The sequence below is a fragment of the Cervus canadensis genome, chromosome 11, assembly GCF_019320065.1.
Source record: "Cervus canadensis isolate Bull #8, Minnesota chromosome 11, ASM1932006v1, whole genome shotgun sequence".
Lineage (NCBI taxonomy): Eukaryota > Metazoa > Chordata > Mammalia > Artiodactyla > Cervidae > Cervus > Cervus canadensis.
Genome location: NC_057396.1, coordinates 25,925,357 through 25,947,121, shown reverse-complemented (window position 1 = coordinate 25,947,121; position 21,765 = coordinate 25,925,357). Strand labels below are relative to the sequence as shown.

At 42.8% G+C, this 21,765-nt stretch overlaps 1 protein-coding gene across 1 annotated transcript in view; it reads left to right on the top strand.

Annotated features, from left to right (window-relative positions):
- The first annotated feature begins 933 nt into the window (after positions 1-933).
- The window catches only part of JAML (junction adhesion molecule like), a 30,560-nt gene continuing 9,728 nt past the window's right edge, over positions 934-21,765 (top strand). The window contains exons 1-6 of the mRNA XM_043481618.1: positions 934-1,088; positions 5,569-5,631; positions 8,836-8,990; positions 10,642-10,867; positions 16,550-16,662; positions 19,354-19,591. Of these exons, the coding sequence (XP_043337553.1) occupies positions 5,589-5,631; positions 8,836-8,990; positions 10,642-10,867; positions 16,550-16,662; positions 19,354-19,591 (775 nt within the window). The 5' untranslated portion in view covers positions 934-1,088; positions 5,569-5,588. The remainder of the gene's footprint in view (positions 1,089-5,568; positions 5,632-8,835; positions 8,991-10,641; positions 10,868-16,549; positions 16,663-19,353; positions 19,592-21,765) is intronic.

The following is a 21,765-nucleotide window of genomic DNA, read 5'->3' as shown; positions in this document are numbered from 1 at the left end:
TAGAGCTGTCATGTGAAAGAGAAGGGAGGTGGTTTCTGATTTTCAGCACCCAGTAATGATTCATCTCTGAGCCGTACCCCAGCAAAAATCTGCATAGGTGTGCTGCAGAGATGTGCTGGAGCCAGCTCACACCTTAAGAGTTGATTGTTAAATTTTTAGGAATTTTTAACAACTGTTAAAATGTTGGTAGTCTAAAATAGACCACATTGCGGGTATTTGCTCAATTGCTGGCTCACCAGCATAACCATTCTCAAGAACCATGCGACATAGTCCTGGAGAAGAGCAAGCATTCAACAACTTGTCAAATGATACAGAACAAGTTTCAAAAAACAAGTATGCCCATGTGTAAGTCAAACCAGTGCAGGCAAGATTGAAGGTGTACGCACTGAAAACACTTATTTTGAAGTGGTGACTTGAAAGCAAAAGATACCTTCATTCAAAGAAGCTTTGAGTTTTTAATCTAGGATGTCCAAGTCACCTGAGGGATTCTCTGAGGAATAAAATGCTTCTTGTACGCTAGAAATGCTGATGTCATATGGTCAGGGAAGATTGACATGCCTCGGTGGTGAGCTGGAGGACGGGACAGGCCTATCTTTGGAAACAGGGATTAGCTATATTGCCCCGGTGTACTGAGAGGAAAAATAAAGTTGCAAGATTGCTATATTTTAGATACAGAGCAAAATGTTTTGTGTTAATCTTAAATGTATTTTGTTTGCACAAAGCTGATTTCTCAGCTTGTTTACCTGGGACCATTCAACATCCCATCCTAGGAGGTTGTCGCCTAGAAGAGGAGATGACACCTGCAGAGGTCTGAAACATGAGGCTTGCCTCAGTAAGGTGAATTTATTACCTCATTTTAGAATGAAAGTGTAAATAAAAATTGAGTAATAGGCCAGCTGACTGAAACGAGAACCTTAATTTGGAGGTTCCTGTTTGTGTCGCTGCAGCCACCTCAGGATGCACGCATATGGTTTGATCTGAGCCTGACCTTCTGTGCAGGCAGAAGTGTCTTCAGTCGGACTTGGGAACTGCAGTGGTGGGAGAATTGAGTTGCTGGTGTTGAGTTCTCCTGGTGTTCATCATCTTGGGTAAGCGCCTGCTTTGTATTTCTTAAGCAGTGACTTGAACTTTTCTCACTCGGAAGAAGGCTGGTTCTGAAGGTTTTCATTTAAAGGCCATCCTTTTGGGCTGTGGGGCAATCCCAGAACTGTGAGCCTCTGCAGGAGGACTGCCATAAGGTAGTCTAGTGGGTCCAGTTTTCCTTTCTGCAGTGTAGAGTAACCTGTGTTAAGATCCTCAGAGAAAAAAACAGTAAGGTTTGCTCTTAATAAAAGAGTAAATTATGATGATGATGGTGATAAGCTTTAGCTTTTAAGTTGCCTGTGGCTTTAAGTAGAGCTGTGGCTGGCTGTTCCTTGGACTCATGGCAGAACTCTTCCTGAACTGTTTCTTTTCTCCCAATCCTACACAGGCCAATATTTAACCTTAAGAAGTCGGGAACTTAAACCTCCCAAGAGAGCTAGGCTGTTGTTCATGCTTGCCTTACCATCTGCATAGCCGGATCTCAGGGACGATTAAGTAGGATGGTTTAGATAGAAGCTGGTCTAAAGGAGAGAGCAGGAGTAATGACTGCCTGATTGAGGGAAGGTGGTGAGGTTGTGGGTGGGCTCAGTGGGCACTTGTCCTTACTAGGGGCAAACACTTGACTGAGAGAGAGAGCTCCTCTCCCTTATTTTGTCCTGTAATATTATAATATTGAGGAGGTCATTTCCACATACTGTGTGGTCATCTCATTGCCATGAGCCTCTTTTCTGAAGATTTTTTTTTCTGTTATAATTGTGCCAAAGACAACAATTCCCTTACACTTTTAATAACAGAAAAGGGGGTCCTGATAGTTACAACTCCCCAGGGGTGATAGAAGATACTTGCCAAGAGTTATATTGTGAAAGAACCATGAGCTCAGCTCCAAACATTTGACCAACACATGAGATAACTTATTATGCAGAATTACCTCAAGAACATGCTGGTGAGAAGATAAATTAGCATCTGGGAAGGAAGCTGGCAGAGTCGAAGATTCAGATGGAGTCCATCAAGGTGCTTAAGGTTCATCTGAGTGCTTTCTTTAGATTTTTTTTAGAGACTGAGATTCATATATGGATTCTGAATTATGTATCTGAATAATAAAATTCTGAACTATATGTGTATATATATATAAAAGATTATCTGTCTATTATTTATCTATCTGTATTACATGGTAGGGATTTCTGAATATCTGCCAACTAACTAGGAAACTTGAAACTTGATTTGAGTCATGTTCTTGGCCCATTTAAGTGTTTATTAATTCATCTGATCAGTGGTCCCTGGACTTTCACTCTGGGTCTTACTCTGTGCTGGTGCTGGAGATGCACTGGCCGATAAGCATGGCTCTTACCCTCATGAAGCTTATGGTCTTGGGGGGTGAGGGTGGAGTACAAGCCTTTACTCAAACAAGCACTTAAGCAAATAGGTAATTAGAAATTGTGACAAATGCCCTAAAAGAAAGAGAAATAATAGTACTATTAAAACATGTGGCTAGGATGTGCCCTGGATAGGGTGTTTCGGGAGAGGTTTCCTTGACGAAATTACATTTAATTTGAGATCTGAAAGATGAACAGGAGTTAACTAGGGACAGGGGGTGTGAAGAACATCCAGTCAGGGGGATCAGATTAATCTTGTTTTGTTAAATGAAGTTCAGGGAAGCTTTGCTCTACAACACTGATTACTTTCACATGCATGGAGGAGACGTCCGTAGCAGTAAGGACACAATCTCTGATCCGGAAGACCCCGGGTTGAATTCTGGCTCTGCCACTTGCTCTGTGTTGTTAGGCAGAGCACTTCACGTTTGTGCCTCAGTTTCCTCATGTGTAAAACCTCATAGAGGGTTGTGAGAATTAAAGTGGTTAATGTGCAGAGCACTCAGTGCGTCTCACATATTCTTCTCTAGTTTAATGAGCGTCAGCTACTGACTCCTAGTGTGGTGCTAGAACTAGAGGGGAAAAGTCTGATCCTTTAATGTGAAGAAAGAGGCCCGGGGAGATGGAGTGGTTTCCCAAATATCAAAGAATTAATGAATGTCTGATCTCGGAAGAGAACTTTTAAAAAACTTAATGCTTTTACTGTTAAGTCATTGCTTCTCTATTCATTCACACAGAGTTCTAAAGGTGTCTTTGAGTACTTAGGACTGAAAATGGGTATCTTCTATTTATCAGATTGTTGGCATATTTCTTAGAATTTGTTTGAAAAAGGTTTGGGTGTGGCTCGGTGAGTCTTGAGTTTGGTGACTAGATTCAGAATCTTTTTGGGGTCGCTGGTTTCCTCTTAGAATAGAATGGTGCATTTGCAGGATGTCGACGCTGATTTCAATTTGATGGGTATATTGGCAGCTATCAGTACGTATCCAGTATATGCCAGACACTTCACCCGTGCTGTAGCACAGGCATGGGACAATCATAAATGAGATGTATTTTGGTCCTGCCCTTGAGGGTGTAGGTAAGTCTACCCTAATCAATGATTACTCCTTGGTGCAAATAGTACACTGCTTTGGGGAATATAGGACAACTATTTGCTGGGGAATGAAGGGAGCACAACCAACTTCCTGTAGAAAAATTTCATCCAGAATACAACAGGGATCTTAGTTGTCCCAGATATGATGAATTAAAGTTATACTATGCAGGAAGCCCCTTTTCATGCTCAGTGATGTATGTGTGGGATAAGGTGGGTGTATCTTATATAGAGCTGGAATAAAGCACGCTGTGGCTATCTTGAGAGAGATCTGTATTTTCATTAGAAATACTTATATTTGGGAAAACTTAATGTGACTTTTGGTAGATCTGAGTCAGTGTAATTGTTATCTTCATTGTTGTAATGGATTCAAGAACCGAAACTTAAGAAGTTTCCAGTTCATTCTGATTCATCATTTGCCATTCTTGTAAAGGTAGAGTCTCAGAGTCCAAAATCTCCTCTAAAGCTAATAACTCTATTTCCTATATGCCTTTTAGGCTATAAAAAATAGGATCTTATATAGTAATGCTTTCTATTTTTTAAAGCACTGAAATCTACATTCTTACATCTGATTCTTGCGTCATTATCCCCATGTTATAGGTGAGGAAATTGAGGTTCATCAAGGTCAACTGACTTTCTGCATAAGCAAGACCTAGGTAGGGCTGCCTTGAAAAGCTTGACCCTGATTTTCCAGATGGAGAATTTCTTTTAGTGGTTTTATTTATTTACGGCTGTGTTGTGTGTTCGTTGCTATGCACGGGCTTTCCCTAACTGTGGTGCGCTGACTTCTCATTGTTGTGGCTTCTCTTATGGAGCGCACACTCTGGGCACGCATGCTTCAGCAGCTGTGGCTCCCAGGCTCTGGAGCACAGAGTGGTAGCTGCCCTGCGGCACGTGGGGTCTTCCCAGATCAGGGATTGAACCCATGTCTTCTGCATTGGCAGGCAGATTCTTTACCACTGAGCCACCAGGGAAGACCCAGATGGAGAATTTTGTTGATTAAAATTCAGATAAGAAACTCTTAGGTAATCATTTTTTTGTAAGTTGAAATGGCCACCATATATGTGCTGGACTTCCAGCAGAGCTGGCTAGGGTAATATGATATTAATACACCAAGAAGACCTTTCCTTTCAGCAAATTCTGAGGTGGAATTCAGGGTGTTAAGGGTTCAGAGATCATGGCTGAGGCCCACTACAGTGGTAGGTCGGAGCCTAAGGCTGGTTGAATTGTGACTCTTTGGAGTTAAGGTATTTCTGTTTTGTTAAGAAAACTGTGGGGCTTTGTGTAGAACAGCAAATCTATTCCCAGGAAATGGTGGGTGCAGTGATATTTATACAACAGAGATAATAGAGATGCTTTTAAAGAACTTTTGCCCATGTACAGCCCAATTCTCCTTCTACTCACGCTATCCTGCCTGAAAAAGTGAAAAAATAAAATCTTGCCATGGACCTTTCAAGTGGCTTCTTTGTGTCATAGAACTTGGTGAATGCCTTAGCTGAGTTTAAAAATCTCCACCTTATTTGTGTATCTCCTTTCTTACATGTTCAGAATGTTTTTTTATATATTTAAGGTAGCTGTTTTAATTTAGTTGGAGATATAGGTAAACATTTTAGGCTGAGTATCCTGTAATCTTTCATTTCTATGAAACTCTCAGACTGTAGATTGTTTAAGGTTGTCATCTCAAGGTTATCCTGGAATTATTTGCTTTTATTCTCTCGAAAAGCAACTTTCATATAATCTTCCCTTACAGCCAATCTGAGGCAGCCTCCAAGTGACTCTCCAAACACCACTCTGTTTTATCATAGTGGTTACCAGCATCTGCTGTTTCTTATTCATTCATTTGTTGCTTTTTTCTCTCCATTTCCCTGCCACATGCAAACTGCATGTGACCTAGGACCTTGTCTTCCTTGTTCCATGCTGCATCCTAGTGCTTCAGAGAAAGGCTGGCTCACAGAGGTACTCACTATTGATTGGTTAAATGAATGAACTCCTCCTAACACTATTTTCTGATTTTTTTTTTTTTTTAAGATTGAAAAATTGACGACAGCATGTTTTACCCACTGAAAGTTGTCCTGATGCCAGTGTTACTGGGTAAGTAGAAGCCAAGGGACCAAGGAGGGTATTTGATTTCTTTCTAGTCTCATGTGTGTTCAGAAGTCAATTTTATGTATTTTCATTTCCCCTTGCTTTGCTGAAAACGGAAACCCCAGCCTGGAACTTTATAGTTTTGTTGAAACAGTTGTTTTAGAAGCCAGGTGGTAGACTCTTTCTTGGAAAGCTGAATATTCCTCTGTTTCTATTAAAAACAGAATGCTTTTTGGTCCTGACTGGGTGTTCTAAGACCTTCCTACAGAATATGAAGAAAGTTTCTTACTGGCATTCCTGCACTTTCAACTGTTATCTTTAAAACCACAGCTTGTTGCAGATCAGGAAATGAAATCATAAAGAGAGTCCCTAAGTCCCTGTAATTGTTTTCCTGCATTAGCCATGCCAGCCTTCTTGCAGTTCCTCAAATGCATTGAGCTCTTGCCCAATTTTTGACAGTTTCTTTTGTCTAGTACCTTCTCTCTCCACTTCACCCTAGCAAGCCTGCCTAAGCCTTCAGTGTTCTCCGTAAGCTCTACTTCCCTTTAAAAAGCCTGCTCTGGTTGCCTCCTTGAACTGGGTTGGAGTCTCCTGTTCCTACAGTGCTCAAGCCTGCTGCTTCTTGCTCATCCATTGTCTTTTCATCCTTTAGCCCCCTTTCATCCTTTAGTCCCTTGTCTCTCTCTTTATCCCATGGACATGGCTCTGTCAGAAGAATAAATTAATTAGGTGCTTTACTCTCATGACTTTTAAATTTGTTTTTTAAAAAAAATTTTTTTTTGAATTTTATTTTAAAATTTATTCTATTTATTTGGCTTCATTGGGCCTGAGTTGCAGCACTCGGGGTCTTTAGTTGTGGCATGTGGGATCCAGTTCCCTGTTGAGGGACTGAACCCAAGGTCCCTGCATTGGGAGCTCAGAGTCTTAGCCACTGGACCACTAGGGAAGTCCAAAACTTTTTATTTTGTTGAAGTATAGTTGATTTATAATGTTGTGTTAATTTCTGCTATGTAGCAAAGCAATTCAGTTATACATATATACATACTTTTTCATATTCTTTTCTATTATGGTTTATCACAGGATATTGACTGTTGTTCCCTGTGCTATACAGTAAGACTTTGTTGTTTATCCATTCCATTTTTCTCTTTTTTTATTAGCTTTTTGGACTTTGCATGGTGACCTAAAGAATGACTCAGCAAAGTGCACAAAAGAATGGTTTTTGCTTTAATTCCAGGCAACATAGCATTTGCACACACATGCAGTTAGACACGTGCACATACAAGAAAATAGTCCATATTAGAGAAATTTTTTCACCATGGAATCAGGGTTATAATCATCTCAGGGGCTTCCCTGATAGCTCAGTTGGTAAAGAATCTGCCTGCAATGCAGGAGACCTGGGTTTGATCCCTGGGTTGGGAAGATCCCCTGGAGAAGGGAATGGCTAGCCCCTCCAGTATTCTGGCCTGGAGAATTCCATGGACTGTTTAGTCCATGGGGTTGTAAGCGACTTTCATTTTCTCTTCTTTCCAGAGATGGGTGAAGCAGCCTGCAGCATTTTGCCCTTCCATCAGAGACTTAGCAATCTAACCCCCTGTGGAGTGGCCTGGTGACACTGGGCGACCAGGATTGTACTTCCTGATGGAGAGGTTTTCCTCCTCTGTAGAAAAGTCTTGATTTCTTCAGCTATTTCTGTACAAAGACTACCTGTCAAGTCTAAGTTTCTCTCTGCTTAGCTTGCTGCTGTTACTATCTAGCAAGCTCATTTAATTCTACAGTCAGCATTCTTCATATCACATTAAATAGCTTCTTATCCCCTTAACCACACTTGAAGCTGCTCAGTTCTTCCTTACAGGAAAATTCCAAATCATTTTTGGAGGTACTTTTGATTTCTTTCAAAATAATTCCCTCCAGTGGGTGGCGAGTTCATGTTTTCTTGCCCATCTTCCCCACTGTGCATGCCTGCTGTTGGGCAGGAAGTTAACACTCTTCTCTTGGGACAACAGCTTGGATGGAGAGGCTGGTGCATTTTCTGTTTATACCCAAATCCATTCACTTGGCTCTTCTTTGATGGGAACTGGCCAGCATCTGATTGTGTCTTGCTGTGGTTGTCTCTGCACAGAGCATGTCTTGTGAAAACAGAAAAAAATCCATGTGATGGTTTTCTCTTTAGAAATGGTTTCTCTTAAGTGAAAAGAGAAATTACTTGAACAATGGACAGATATTGGAGGGGTATGATGTAGACTAACCCCTAGAGGCTGGAAAGCCAGACTGAGGGCAGAACTAGAGAGGGCAGGTGGGGAGAAAGCAAACAAAGGAAATTCAAGGGAGGAACCATGCTCTGTAATGACCTAATTACAAAGATCTGCACTACAGCCAGAATCAGCCAGCACATTCAGAGATAAGCTTTTGTAGAGGAACGAAAAAAGGAGAAAAACTGAGGGAAGCAAAGTTACCTGTGAACTGGCCTTTCGGTTAGGGGGCTGGTGGGAAACCAGGAGTCAGAGATATCACATTACCTGCTTATAGGTGTCTAAATTCATGACCTCAAGGGAGAGATTTCAGGGTTTCTCTTCTTTCTTCTTATTTTTATTTTGTTTTTTTGGCCTTGCTATGTGCCTTGTAGGATCTTAGTTCCCCGACCAGGGATTGAACCTGTGCCCTCAGCAGTGAAAGCACAGAGTCCTATCTACTGAATTGCCAAGGAATTCCCTCTCTTCTTTCTTTAGAAAGGAGATTTCAGGGATGAAGTCTAGAAAAGAGGGAGGGTCTAGCTAGGAGCATAGGATAGTATGTACAAGTCCTCTGACTTGAGCTACATGGGGGTAACCACAGGGTATTTTTCTTACCCTTGGGAATACCACACTGGGTCGAATTAAAGGCCTCTGAATACTTTGTTCACGTTGGGTCATCTGGGGAGGGAAGATGTTAGTCGCTTAGTTATGTCAGACTCTTTGTGACCCCATTGATTATAGCCCACCAGACTCCTCTGTCCCTGGAATTCTCCAGGCAAGAATACTGGAGTGGGTAACCACTCCCTTCTCCAGGGGATTTTCTTGACCCAGGGATTGAACCCAGGAATCCTACATTGCAGGCAGATTCTTTACCATCTGAGCCACCAGGAAAGTCTGCATCTACTTGGAGATTAATACTAGTTTTTGTTGTTGAGTGTGTTTGTCTGATGATGTCTCTCTTGCCTTTTGCCTTCTCTAGGTTATTCGCTGGGCCTGAATGACTTGACTATTTCCGCCATGGAGCTAACAGTCCACGTGGGTGACTCGGCCCTCCTGGGATGTGTTTCTCAGAGCACAGGAGAGAAACATGTGACCAAGGTAGACTGGCTGTTTTCATCAGGAGAGCACGTCAAGGTAACAAGGAGGAAACCCTGCTTGTATTAGAAGCCCCTGGCCAATGGTGTCAGAATGTGGGGAGAGGGAGAATCAGGTCATCCCGTGCTATGAGGTGGGGTTTTAGGACTTGGGTTCTGGAGCTCACCAGAACTGAGCCTCCTTTTAGTTTGGTCTCTTGGCTGTACACAGCTGATTAGAGTCAGCTGGGCAAGTTACTCAACCTCTCTGAGCTTCACGTCCCCATCTGTGAATAATGGTAATGCTTACTTTTCGGGTCATTGAGAAGCTAATGGGAGACATACACAGAAAGTTCTTTTAGTTTCTTTTCTTTCCTCTGTTTCTCCCATTTGTGGAGTAGCATGGGTGGGTGGGATCGGTGAGAAGAATGAAGACACATTGGTCTAGACAGAAAGAGTTATGGCCCAGGCACAGGAATGATGTCACAGTAATCTTTCAGGAGGGTGAAGATTCTTTCGGCATTCTGCTGATCCATTTAAGTGCTGGGGAATCAACTCTTTCTCCTTCATGGCTGCTTAAACTGTTAGGATTGGCAGGTTCAGCATGGCTGAGTGAGGGAGCTCTTTGGATTAGCAAAAGTATATGAAGCCTCATCTGAGATTCTGTGGAGATACTTGTGTATCGGGCTCATTTGTGAAATATACTCCAAGTAATGTATGACTAGCAATAAAGTCCTAAGGTTTTCAAACAAAATATTGTCCAGTAGCTCAGAGCATGTTATTTCCATAATGTTACTGTCACTCAAATTTTTGTTACTATTTACTTTTTTCAAAGATTGTTTTTTTTTGCTGTGGACCATTTAAAAAATCTTTATTGAATTTGTCACAATATTGCTTCTGTTTTATGTTTTGATTTTTTGGCCCCAAGACATGTGGGATCTTAATCCCTGACCAGGGATTGAACCCTCCTCACCCTCTGCTTTGGAAGGTGAAGTTTTAACCACCTGACTGTTTATTGTTATAAGAGGGGTATACCCATGGTCTAAGTGAAAATAAGAATTCCCTATGGTTCCTCCCCCCAGTCTGTAAACCATTTCCTTTGGTGATTCCTTCTCATGCCTTCTGATGTGCTGCCTGGAGGAGGGTGGAAAGGAGAGGGGTGCCAGCCAACATGGCAGGCATTCTTACAACAGCCAGTCTGTGGGATTGTATTTAGATGCCATCGAATCCAGGGGCCATGGCAGAACACAGGGAGGTACTTTTCAAAAGTTGTGAGTTTGTGGAATTCCCTGGAGGTCCTGTGGTTAGAACTCTGCACTCTCACTCCTTAGAGTCCAGGTGCCATCCCTGGTTGGAAAACTAAGATCCCACATGCTGTGCAGCATGGCGGAACAAACACTAAAAGTGGTGAGTTTGAATCCCCAAAGTGATTTTCAGAGCAGGTGTTACATTTTACCTTAAACTATAAGAAACGAAAATGTATCCACCCTGTTTCTCCAATTGTCTTTGTCTAATAGAAACCACAGAGTCTTGTGTCAGTTAATGTATTGTCTGGCACATTCTTCTTCTTCTTAATTGGATACCAAGTACTTTTTTGATCCTGATGGTGGTGATGACTATGCTGCCCCCATGGAGCAGGGGCTTTTGAACCCAGACTTCTGGGTCTGGTGCCATGGGCTTGAGATTTCCTCTGATGTTGTGTTGCCCTCCAGGATGAGTACGTACTCTACTATTACTCCAACATCAGCGTGCCTTTGGGGCGCTTCCAGAATCGCGTGCGCTTGGTGGGGGACATCTTACACCATGACGGTTCCCTCCTGCTCCAAAATGTGGAAGAGACCGACCAAGGAAACTTTACCTGTGAAATCCGCTTCCAAATGGAGAGCCTTGTGTTCAAAAAAGTGATTGTTCTGCATGTACTACCAGAGGAACCCAAAGGTAACATGAATGCTTACTCAGAGAAGGGCAAAGAGCAAGAGATTTGGTGTGCAAAGATGGATGTGAACTGATTTTGTTGAGCAAATGCCAGTCAGTGGGCTAGGTACTTACCACGAAATGAGTCCTCAATAAATGGTGCTTGCTATTTATTATTAGTTTTTTTAAAGTAACCCATAGATGATTAAAAAAATATTATCTATTTATTATTTTTGGCTGCGTTGAGTCTTTGTTGCTGCTCATGGCAGGGACTACTCTCTACTTGTGGTTCTCAGACTGTGGACCATGAGCTCTAGTGCATGGCCTCAGTAGTTGTGGTGCATGGGCTTAGTTGCCCCATGGTGTGTGGGATCTGAATTCCCCGACCAGGGATTGAACCTGTGTCCCCTGCATTGACAGGCAGATTCTTAACTTCTGGACCTCCAGGGAAGTCCCAGTGGTGCTCTTTAAATAAAAATTCTGATGATCATTATTTTATCATTACTTTAACATATTTCATCCTTATGAAAATTCAGTGAAGGAAGTACTGTGTTCTCCTTTTCATTTTATAGACGTGTTAACTGAGGCTTAGAGAGGTTAAGTGACTTGCCTGAGGAGATATATTTATTAAATGGCATATCCAATACTTGGACCCTGGTACCTCTGTCAACATAGTTCATGTTCTTTTCACTATACCCTGATACTCCCTATAAATTTTGCAGATTGATATTGTCTCCATATTTTATAGGTAACTATGACTTCCCTGGTGGCTCAGATGATAAAGTGCCTGTCTACAATGCAGGAGACCTGGGTTCGATCCTTGGGTCGGGAAGATTCCCTGGAGAAGGAAATGGCAACCCACTCCAGTACTCTTGTCTAGAAAATCCCATGGATGGAGGAGCCTGGTGCAGGCTACTGTCCATGGGGTCGCAGAGTTGGACACGACTGAGCGACTTCACTTTCACTTTTCTTTCACTTTATGTTAAGTGTTCTGGGGGATATAAAAGAAATGAGCAGGTTTCCCTAACTTCCTAGGACCTCATGTTCCTATTTATAAGTAGCTTCAGTAGTTTGTTGGTTTTAAAAAACACGCTCTGTAGAACACTCAGGGTCCAAGGGAGCTGGTGGGCCACACAGAGGGTGAGAAGAAGGCAGGCGGGGATAGAGGACCTAGTCATGCCAGGACCTCAGGTTTCCACCTCCACTACAGCAGAGTCCTTTTCCTTTTTTCTGTTGTATTCTTGGACTGCCAGGTAAGATTTTGTTTGAAGAAAGAATTCTGCTCCTTTAAAGAGTTTGAAAATCACAGAATTAGGTATACTCTTTAAATGTGTGAAATGGGGACTTGGCTGGTGGTACAGTGGATAAGAATCCACCTGCCAATGCAGGGGACACGGGCTTGATCCCTGGTCCAGGAAGATTTTACACGCTGCAGAGCAACTAGTCTGTGCGCCACAACTACTGAAGCCTGTGCACCCTAGAGCCCATGCTCTGCCGCAGGAGAAGCCACAACTGTGAGAAGCCTGCACAGTGCAAACAGAGAGTGGCTTCCGCTCACCACAACTAGAATAAGCCTGCACACAGCAATGAAGGCCCAGTGCAACCAAAAGTAAAAAAGTGAAAAAAGAAAACAACAACAAAAAAGTGTGAAATGGAAGAACAGTCTGTGGCCTCAGGAGAGCTTGCTGTCTAGTGCGGGAGCTAGGATTTAGACCCCACTCCCAGCCAGCTTGCTTAGGTCTGTCCTTTCAGTGAGCTCCTTTGAAGCACCCAGCTCTCCTCTGTGGTGACGCACTCCTCACACCTGTTCAGGTGTGTCTCCCCTGTCCACCTGCATCTGTGTTCTTGTCCCATGGACCGCCCCAGGCACAGCACCGGACACAGAACACAGTCAATAAGCATTCGTCAAATGAATGAAATCCTTAAATTAGCATCTCTCACTTGAATCTGATTTCTGAAAAAACAAAGTGGTAGGAGGAATTGTGGAAGGTGGCCTCTGACCTCACTCCTAACTTCATATTAATACTTTTTATCAATTGCATTTTTTTTCTTTTGATTTCAAAGCTAGGGCTCTCCAGGAAGAAGAAATGAACCAGTTACCTGTGTCTCCCAAGGATTATCTTTGAATTACTCCTTTCTTCTTTGTTCTCTGATGCTGGCCTTGAGAACATGCATGCATGTCCTACAAAATGGTGCCTTTTCCTGCTGGGAAGAGACACAGAGGGAACAAATCCAAAGGAGGCAATTTTAAGAGTTGAGTCCATGGAGTAGGCTAGAGCAATGTTAGGGGAGGCAGATATTTCCCAGTAGCCAGTGGAGCAACTTGTATTTACTTTTTCCTTCCAGCCAGAGTGGGAATAGCTCTGAGTGTTAGCCATTTGCCTGGTGGCCATCTCCTCCCATGTGGAAACTCATGTACAGCTTCCTCCACGAAGTTTACTCTTCAGTTTGTAATTCTTCTGTCTTTCTACTACTTCAACTCTTTTACTCATAGTTCTTATTTTAACAGCTAGAGACAGTTTTCTTTTTTTCTTATCTCTCTCTCTTTTTTTTTAAAGAATTTGCTTCCTTGTATTCTGTGAAAGGATTTTAAGGCATCTGAATGTGTGTGTTCACAGATTATATAATTACCCTGTATAGATATATAATAGTTAATGAGACATATAAAGAGAACAAAAGTAATTGTTACTCAAGCATGTGCATATTATTTCAATCATATGATCTGTATTTTTAAGATTCAAAATGGTTTTCATAGCAGATGAATTGCCTGAACAATGTTTTGAGTTTGCTTGAGCATTTTGGAAAATACATTGTTCAGGGAGAGAAAATACTCTTATTGAAGAGACTCATGCACGTGGTAGGTGGCACAGTAGGTGAGCTTTAGGTGACTTCTGGATCCTAACTTCATTCAGTTCGGTTCAGTTCAGTTCAGTCGCTCAGTCCTGTCTGACTCTTTGCGACCCCATGGACTGCAGCACACCAGGCCTCCCTGTCCATCACCAACTCCCGGAGTTTACTCAAACTCATGCCCATTGAGTCAGTGATGCCATCCAACCATCTCATCCTCTGTCATCCCCTTCTCCTCCCACCTTCAATCTTTCCCAGAATCAGGGCCTTTTCAAATGAGTCAGCTCTTCACATCAGGTGGCCAAAGTATTGGAGTTTCGGCTTCAACATCATTACTTCATTACTCTAGTTATTTTTATTCTATTCGATCTCTTCTCAATTTATGAAGGTCTGTGATACTAGAAAGAAAGAAAGTGAAGGTGAAAGTGAAAGTCGCTCAGTCATGTCTGACTCTTTGCGACCCCATGGACTATACAGTCCCTGGAATTGTCCAGGCCAGAATACTGGAGTGGGTAGCCTTTTCCTTCTCCAGGGGGTCTTCCCAACCCAGGGATCAAACCCAGGTCTCCCACATTGCAGGTGGATTCTTTACCACCTGAGCCACAAAGGAAGCCCAAGAATACTGGAGTGGGTAGCCTATCCCTTCTCCAGCTGATCTTCCCAACCCAGGAATTGAACTGGGGTCTCCGGCATTGTAGGCAGATTCTTTATCAACTGAGCTATCAGGGAAGCCCCACGATACTAAAAAAAGCCCACAAAGGTCCACCTAGTCAAAGCTATGGTTTTACCAGTAGTCATGTATGGATGTGAGAGTTGGACCATAAAGAAAGCTGAGTGCTAAAGAATTGATGCTTTTGAACTGTGTTGTTGGAGAAGACTCTTGAGAGTCCCTTGGACTGAAAGAAGATCAAATCTGTCAATCCTAAAGGAAATTAGTCCTGAATATTCATTGGAAGGACTGATGCTGAAGCTGAAACTCCAATACTTTGGCCACCTGATGCGAAGAACTGACTCAATGGAAAAGACCCTGTTGCTGGGAAAGATTGAAGGCAGGAGGAGAAGGGGACGACAGAGGATGAGATGGTTGGATGGCATCACTGACTCGATGGAATTGAATTTGAGCAAGCTCTGGGAGTTGGTGATGGACAGGGAAGCCTGGCATACTGCAGTCGATGGGGTTGCAAAGAGTCGGACACAACTGAGTGACTGAAATGAACTGATGATACTAGAAAGGAGGGAATATAATGAAATAATTAAAAGTCCATGTTTTAGAGTCACATCTGACAGGCTTTAAATTTTAATTTAGAGAAAGTTCCTAATATTTGAAAGACAAATTTCAGTTGTATAGACAGTTTTCTTACAAATAAAAATAATGTTAACTTCCTGTACTTTTGCTCTAGAATCAGCCATCTTTCCACTTCTGTGAGGTGGTAACAGTAAAAGGAGTGAGAACATGTGGGCTTTGTTTTCACTCAGGCCTGGGTGTGAGTTCTGCTCTGCCTTTTACTGGCCATGAAGCGCTGGGCTCATTCGGTTTCTTCCTCTGTGAAATGGGAGGATAATAGTGCATATCTCAAAATATTGTAATGACTAGGTGATAACCTAGGTGTCTAGCACATGTCTGGTGTGTTGAAGGAGTTCAGAATATTTAGTTCTTATTATTGCATTTAAAACATAGGGTTCAATTCTTGATATACTCATAGATTTAGAGGGCATTTCCTCCGCTATTGATATTCTTTGGAGTTAATTTTTATTACTTCCAAAATAATTCCCTCCATAGAGCTCCAAGTTCATAATATTTTCTTTTGCTTTCCTCCCATTGTACATCTTTCCTGCTGAGCGGGAAGTTAGTCTTCTCCCAGGGACACAATTTGGATGAAAAAGTTAGCTGATGTACTGTGTTGCTTTGTGAGCGTTGCTCAATGCTCTTTTGAAGGAACTGTGTCCAAATAAGACCTAGACTTGTGTCTCCCTTAAATACCATCCTGCCTTTCATTTCTTGACTGACTTTGCGGTTGATTTATTTAGAGCACTGTTGAAAAATCAGAAGTATCTTTCTAATTGTTTTCTTTTTCAGGAACTTTTTAAAATGACATAAGCAGTAAACATATGATGGGGTCAACTGTTTACACAAATAAGCAGGAGGAAGAGACTATGAGTTGGGAAGCCAAGAATGAGGGGAAGGGGGAGCAGGTGTGGAAGGGGGAACAGGTGGGGAAGTGGGGGCAGGGAATAAAATAGAAAAGTCAAAAGGAAAACTGTCTGTTGTTTGCCCTAATTAGCAAGCAGTCCTGTGACCTGTAGTCTAGCCAGAATTGTCCCAAGCAAGTCCTAAGACAACTTGTAAAAGAATTAAGTTGAAGAGAGTCACCCATGATTCAGTTTTTCACCTGGGAAGGCCAGTGGGTTACTTATAAGAATGAGAGTTATTTCTCCTTCCTGTTTCTGTGAAGCAGATGTGGGTACCCAAGTTGGTGAACAGAAAGTGGAGGGCTTCATGGTTTTCCGTTCTTTGTTACAGGCTTGAAGTGAAGTTGGGGCTTGTGGGAGAAGTTCTAGAAAAGGAGAAGGAGAAAGGAATTAAAGAGAAGCCAGAAAGTGTTTACTGATGTCAGTGGGATCCTTCAGACTTGATGTGTGTTGGCAGCTAGAGGATACTGTCTTATCCTTGGGGTATTGTGTTGGTTTGATGAGAGGCCTCTGAATATTCTGACCACACAGAAGGAAAGTGTGCAGTATGTGGTGGTGACATTGATGTTACTGCTGAGGATGTTTGGCTAAACGTGATCTCCTCCAGAAGTTCTTTGGCTTCTAGAGATTATACTTTGAGCTTGACTTGATTTATCATTTTATCCCCAGAGCTCATGGTTCATGTGGGTGATTCAACTCAGATGGGATGTGTTTTCCACAGCACAGAAGAGAAGCACATGAGCAGGGTAGACTGGATGTTCTCATCAGGAGAGCCTGCCAAGGTAAGGAGGAGAAGCCCTTGTTGTGTAGAAGAAGCCCCTGGCCAATGGTGTCAGGACAGAGTGGGGACAGCAAGAACCTAGGCATCAGGTGCCACATGGTGATCTCATGAGGGCTTGGACTTCAGAGTTTGTTAAAAAAAAACTGGGCCTCTTAGCTTGGCTGGGCAATTTCAGCTTCCAGTTGGGAAAAATGACTAATGAAGATGATGAAGAAGTAGATGTTGCTACTGCTCAACTTTTTGGGTTGTCAAGATGCATCTGGGACATGGTGATATAGAACATTGGTTCATGACTTGGCTACTGCATCTTGGTTTTATCCTTTCTCTCTCTTTTCCTTTTTATAGAATTCATGGAGTAACAAGGGGGAATGATTTTGGTGACCTAGCCAGGAAAGCAATGGGTTAGGCATAAGAATGATTGTCTTATTTGGGTTATTTTTGTGAGTTTTCTTTTGCGCCCCTTCACGCCATTTATGTGATGGGATTTTCTTTGTCTTCATGAATGTGTTGAATGTTGGGATTAGTAGTCCTGGAGGCCAAGATGAGGAGGCTTCTTCACAGGAACTCTGAAGCAGTAATCAGCAGGTTAGTTCATTAGACCAGTAGATGTCAACTAAGGCATGGTGATGTCCTGATGAGTCAAGCCGTGTCTTGAGAGACATCCCACATAACTTATTTTTAATAAAGTTAAGGTACAAAGATTAGACAAGATTTAGCTTTTACAAATGAAGACATATTCTAGGTCATCCATACAAAATATCATTTATACTCAGTTGATTCCTACATGCTGTCTGAGTGGATCAGAAAGGATGGCTTCGTGGTGGGGTCTGGGGAATTACATGTAGTTTCAGGTTCACCTCTGGGTACTCATTGTATATTTAAATGTCATCCACCAAACTGAGTCACTGCAGAACATAGGATGATAGTTGACATTTGTGGGTTATGAATTTGAATCACAAGAGACAACAGGTTAGGTGCCAGGTCTTTTCATTCATATTTGTGTCTGTATCCTCATTTCCTGTTCTTAAAAACTTCTAAAAAATAATGGTATTTATATACCTTTATGAAAAATTCTGACACTTTTTTATTTTTATTTTTTTTATATTGCTAATTCAAATATGGTTTCTTTTTTTTTCCATTTATTTTTATTAGTTGGAGGCTAATTACTTTACAGTATTGTAGTGGGTTTTGTCATACATTGACATGAATCAGCCATGGATTTACATGTATTCCCCATCCTGATCCCCCCTCCCACCTCCCTCTCCACCCAATCCCTCTGGGTCTTCCCAGTGCACCAGGCCCGAGCACTTGTCTCATGCCTCCAACCTGGGCTGGTGATCTGTTTCATCCTAGATAATATACATGTTTCGATGCTGTTCTCTCAAAACATCCCACCCTCACCTTCTCCCACAGAGTTCAAAAATCTGTTCTGTACATCTGTGTCTCTTTTTCTGTTTTGCATATAGGGTTATTGTTACCATCTTTCTAAATTCCATATATATGTGTTAGTATACTGTATAGGTCTTTATCTTTCTGGCTTACTTCACTCTGTATAATGGGCTCCAGTTTCATCCATCTCATTAGAACTGATTCAAATGAATTCTTTTTAATGGCTGAGTAATATTCCATGGTGTATATGTACCACAGCTTCCTTATCCATTCGTCTGCTGATGGGCATCTAGGTTGCTTCCATGTCCTGGCTATTATAAACAGTGCTATGATGAACATTGGGGTGCACGTGTCTCAGATCTGCTTTCCTTGGTGTGTATGCCCAGAAGTGTGATTGCTGGGTCATATGGCAGTTCTATTTCCAGTTTTTTAAGAAATCTCCACACTGTTCTCCATAGCGGCTGTACTAGTTTGCATTCCCACCAACAGTGTAAGAGGGTTCCCTTTTCTCCACACCCTCTCCAGCATTTATTGCTTGTAGACTTTTGGATAGCAGCCATCCTGACTGGCGTGTAATGGTACCTCATTGTGGTTTTGATTTGCATTTCTCTGATAATGAGTGATGTTGAGCATCTTTTCATGTACTTTTTTATTTGACAAGTATTTTTAAAGTGTCTGTTGTATGGTGAACACTCAAAGCTCCTGCCCTGGTGGGAGACTTACAATCAAGATGGAGGGAGATACATAGAAAAATAATGAATAAATAGGAATTTCCCTGGTGGTCCAGTGGTTAAGAATTTGTCTTGCAGTGCAGGGACACTGGTTTGATCCCTGGTCAGGGAACTAAGATCCCACATGCTGTGGGGCAACTAACACCCAATGCAGTCAAATAATAATAATAGTAATAATGAAGAAATATATACACAGTATGTCAGGTAATAGTAAGAGCTATGGAGAGCAAGAAAGTAGGCTTTTGTGATTGTTATTTTATGTAGGTGGTCAGGGAGGCCTCACCAAAAAGGTAACATCTGAGTAGAGGTCTCGGGGAAGTGAAGGAGGCAACCATGTGTCTGTCTAGGTGGGAAGAATGTTCCAGGCAGAGGGAGCAGCAAGTGCAAAGGCCCTGAGGCCAGCACTCAAGGAGCAGCAAGGAGGTTGGTGTGGACACATGTGTCCATGGCTTTGTGTTTTCTAATACTTTCTGATGATACCTTTACTGCTTCTACACATAGGGCCTGTGAATCCCGAGAGCTCCCTCCAACCCCAGTTCTTTAGTCTCATACATTTTACCTTTCCCTTCTAGGAGGAAATTGTGTTGCGCTATCAACCCAAACTCAGGGCGCCCATGGGGCGCCCCCAGAACTGGGGCCGCTTCCTGAACCGTGTAAACTTGGTGGGAGACACTTCCCGCAATGATGGCTCTATGATGCTCCACGGAGTGAAGGAGTCTGATGGAGGAAACTACACCTGCAGTATCTACCTGGGGAACCTGACATTCAGGAAAACCACTGTGCTGCAAGTGATCCTGAAAGAGTCCCGAAGTATGTGACATTTGGCTGGGCGGGGAGGAGGGACTGCATAGCTGGTAGGCAGGGCCAGTACTAGGGTGAAGCTGGAGAGCTTCTGGGATGCAGAGTTTAAGGAGGCACCGCGCTCAGGTCCTGTACCTGCCTGCCCCTGATGAGCCTCGTACTTACCAAGCACTCTACCCTGTGCTGGCATGACCTTGAGAGTAATCCCTCCTTAAATGTGGTGGCCTAGGCACCTTGCCCGCCTCACCCTAGTGCTTCCCTAGTGGTAGGTCAGGGAAATAAGGTAATACTGAGTGAACGCCAACCCCTCTGCCAAACCTCACCCATGGTTTCTGTAACATACCAATTTAAAGACACAGGAGCTCAGAGATGGATTGGGGTCATTTTGACTTGGCTTCAGGGGAGATGCTCTATGCTCTGTAGTAGAAGGGAAGATGCTCCTGAGCTGGTGAGAGACAGCAAAGAACAAGGAAACAGGAAGGGGAAAGAACCAAAAAGAGAGGGAGTTTCTGATCCAAGGTTCTTTATTCTGGCAAACAGTGTGTATTAAGGCCATTGGTGAGGAGGAGAGTAAAGACTCAATTGTGTTTACAGAGAGGTTGATAAATGAGGGGTTAAAGATAAACCAGAACCCAGTTAGCTGTCAGGATGTGGCCTGTGGACTTTGCCTTTTGCGAGGGCCCCAGGGGTTGGCTGTGGTTGGTTGGGGGCAGGGATGGGATGAGGAAACACCTCTACTCTCAATACCTCTGGCCAGAGACTTAAGTCTATGGAGGCACCTTCTTGTCACTTACGGAGGATCCCAGATGGAGAGGGAAGTAGGACAGATGGCTTTCTTCACTCTCAGAAGTCTTACCTCTGCTTCACAGGAAAGAGAAGCCATTAGTGGGAACTCAGGCAACTTCTGAGCCCTCCACACCCACAAACAGACCTACATCTACTCCATCCTCATCTTTTCCCTGCCATCCTGAGCTTCCTTCCCTTTGGGGGCTTATCTGAGCCCCTGTGCTCAGGTGGTGCCCTCCCCTCCTTCTCAGGACCCTCACAATATGCCTCTTGAAGCTCATACTTTCCATGGGCTTCTACCAATAAGCACATGCGTACACTCAACTCTTCCCCTTACCTGTGACCTTCTCTACTTTAGCTCTCACCCTACGTCATACCTTTTCTTTTTTTCCCTCTTTCACTTAAAATTTATTTATTTATTTATTTTAATTGGAGGGTAATTACTTTACAATATTGTGGTGGCTTTTGCCACACATCAACATGAATCGGCCATAGGCATACATGTGTCCCGTCCCTCTTGAACTGCCCCCCACCTCCCTCCTTACACCACCCCTCCAGGAGACACAGACATAAAGAACAGACTCTTGGACTCAGTGGGAGGAGTTGAGAGGGTGGGATGATTGGAGAGAATAGCATTGAAACATATACATTACCATATGTAAAACAGATAGCCAGTGTTTTACCTTTTCTTGAAACAGCTTTATTGAGGTACAACTCACATGCCACACAATTCACCCTTTTAAAATGTACAACTCAATGTTTTTAGTGTATTCTGAGTTGCACGACTTTCGTCATGATACATTATTCATTTCTTTCTAGACACAGCCAGATAGCTTGCTGAAGGACTGAACTCGGGGTCTCCTGTCTCATCTTCCATTAACTCATAGCACTCTGCAAGCGGTCTTCTACTTCTCCCTCTCCCCCAGTGTAGATCACCAGTGGTGCTCTAACTGTTCATCCTGGACCTTCCCTACCCCAGTGGTATTGAACACCACGTTCTGTATACATTTAACATATTCTGTTACACACAACCTATCTATCTATCCGTCCATCCATCTGTCTATCCATCTGTCTCTGTATATGAACTCCACCCAGATTTTCCACAAATACTCACACACAAATAATCCAAATCCACCACTCACACCTGTCCCCTGCCCATCTCTCCAACCTCAGTTGATGCCACCACTATCTACACAATTATCCAACTGGATGCCTGGGAGTTGTACTTGATTTTTCCCTTTCCCAGGACCCCCAGTCTAAAAAGTCAACAAGTCCTGTCATTTCTACTACTGACTTTGGATCTGTCTTCTTTCTTATCTGGCACCATCCCCTTATTCTGACTGTCTGTCTGTCTTAGACTGTAGTCCTCTCACCAGTCTCTGCTTTCACTCTTAGTC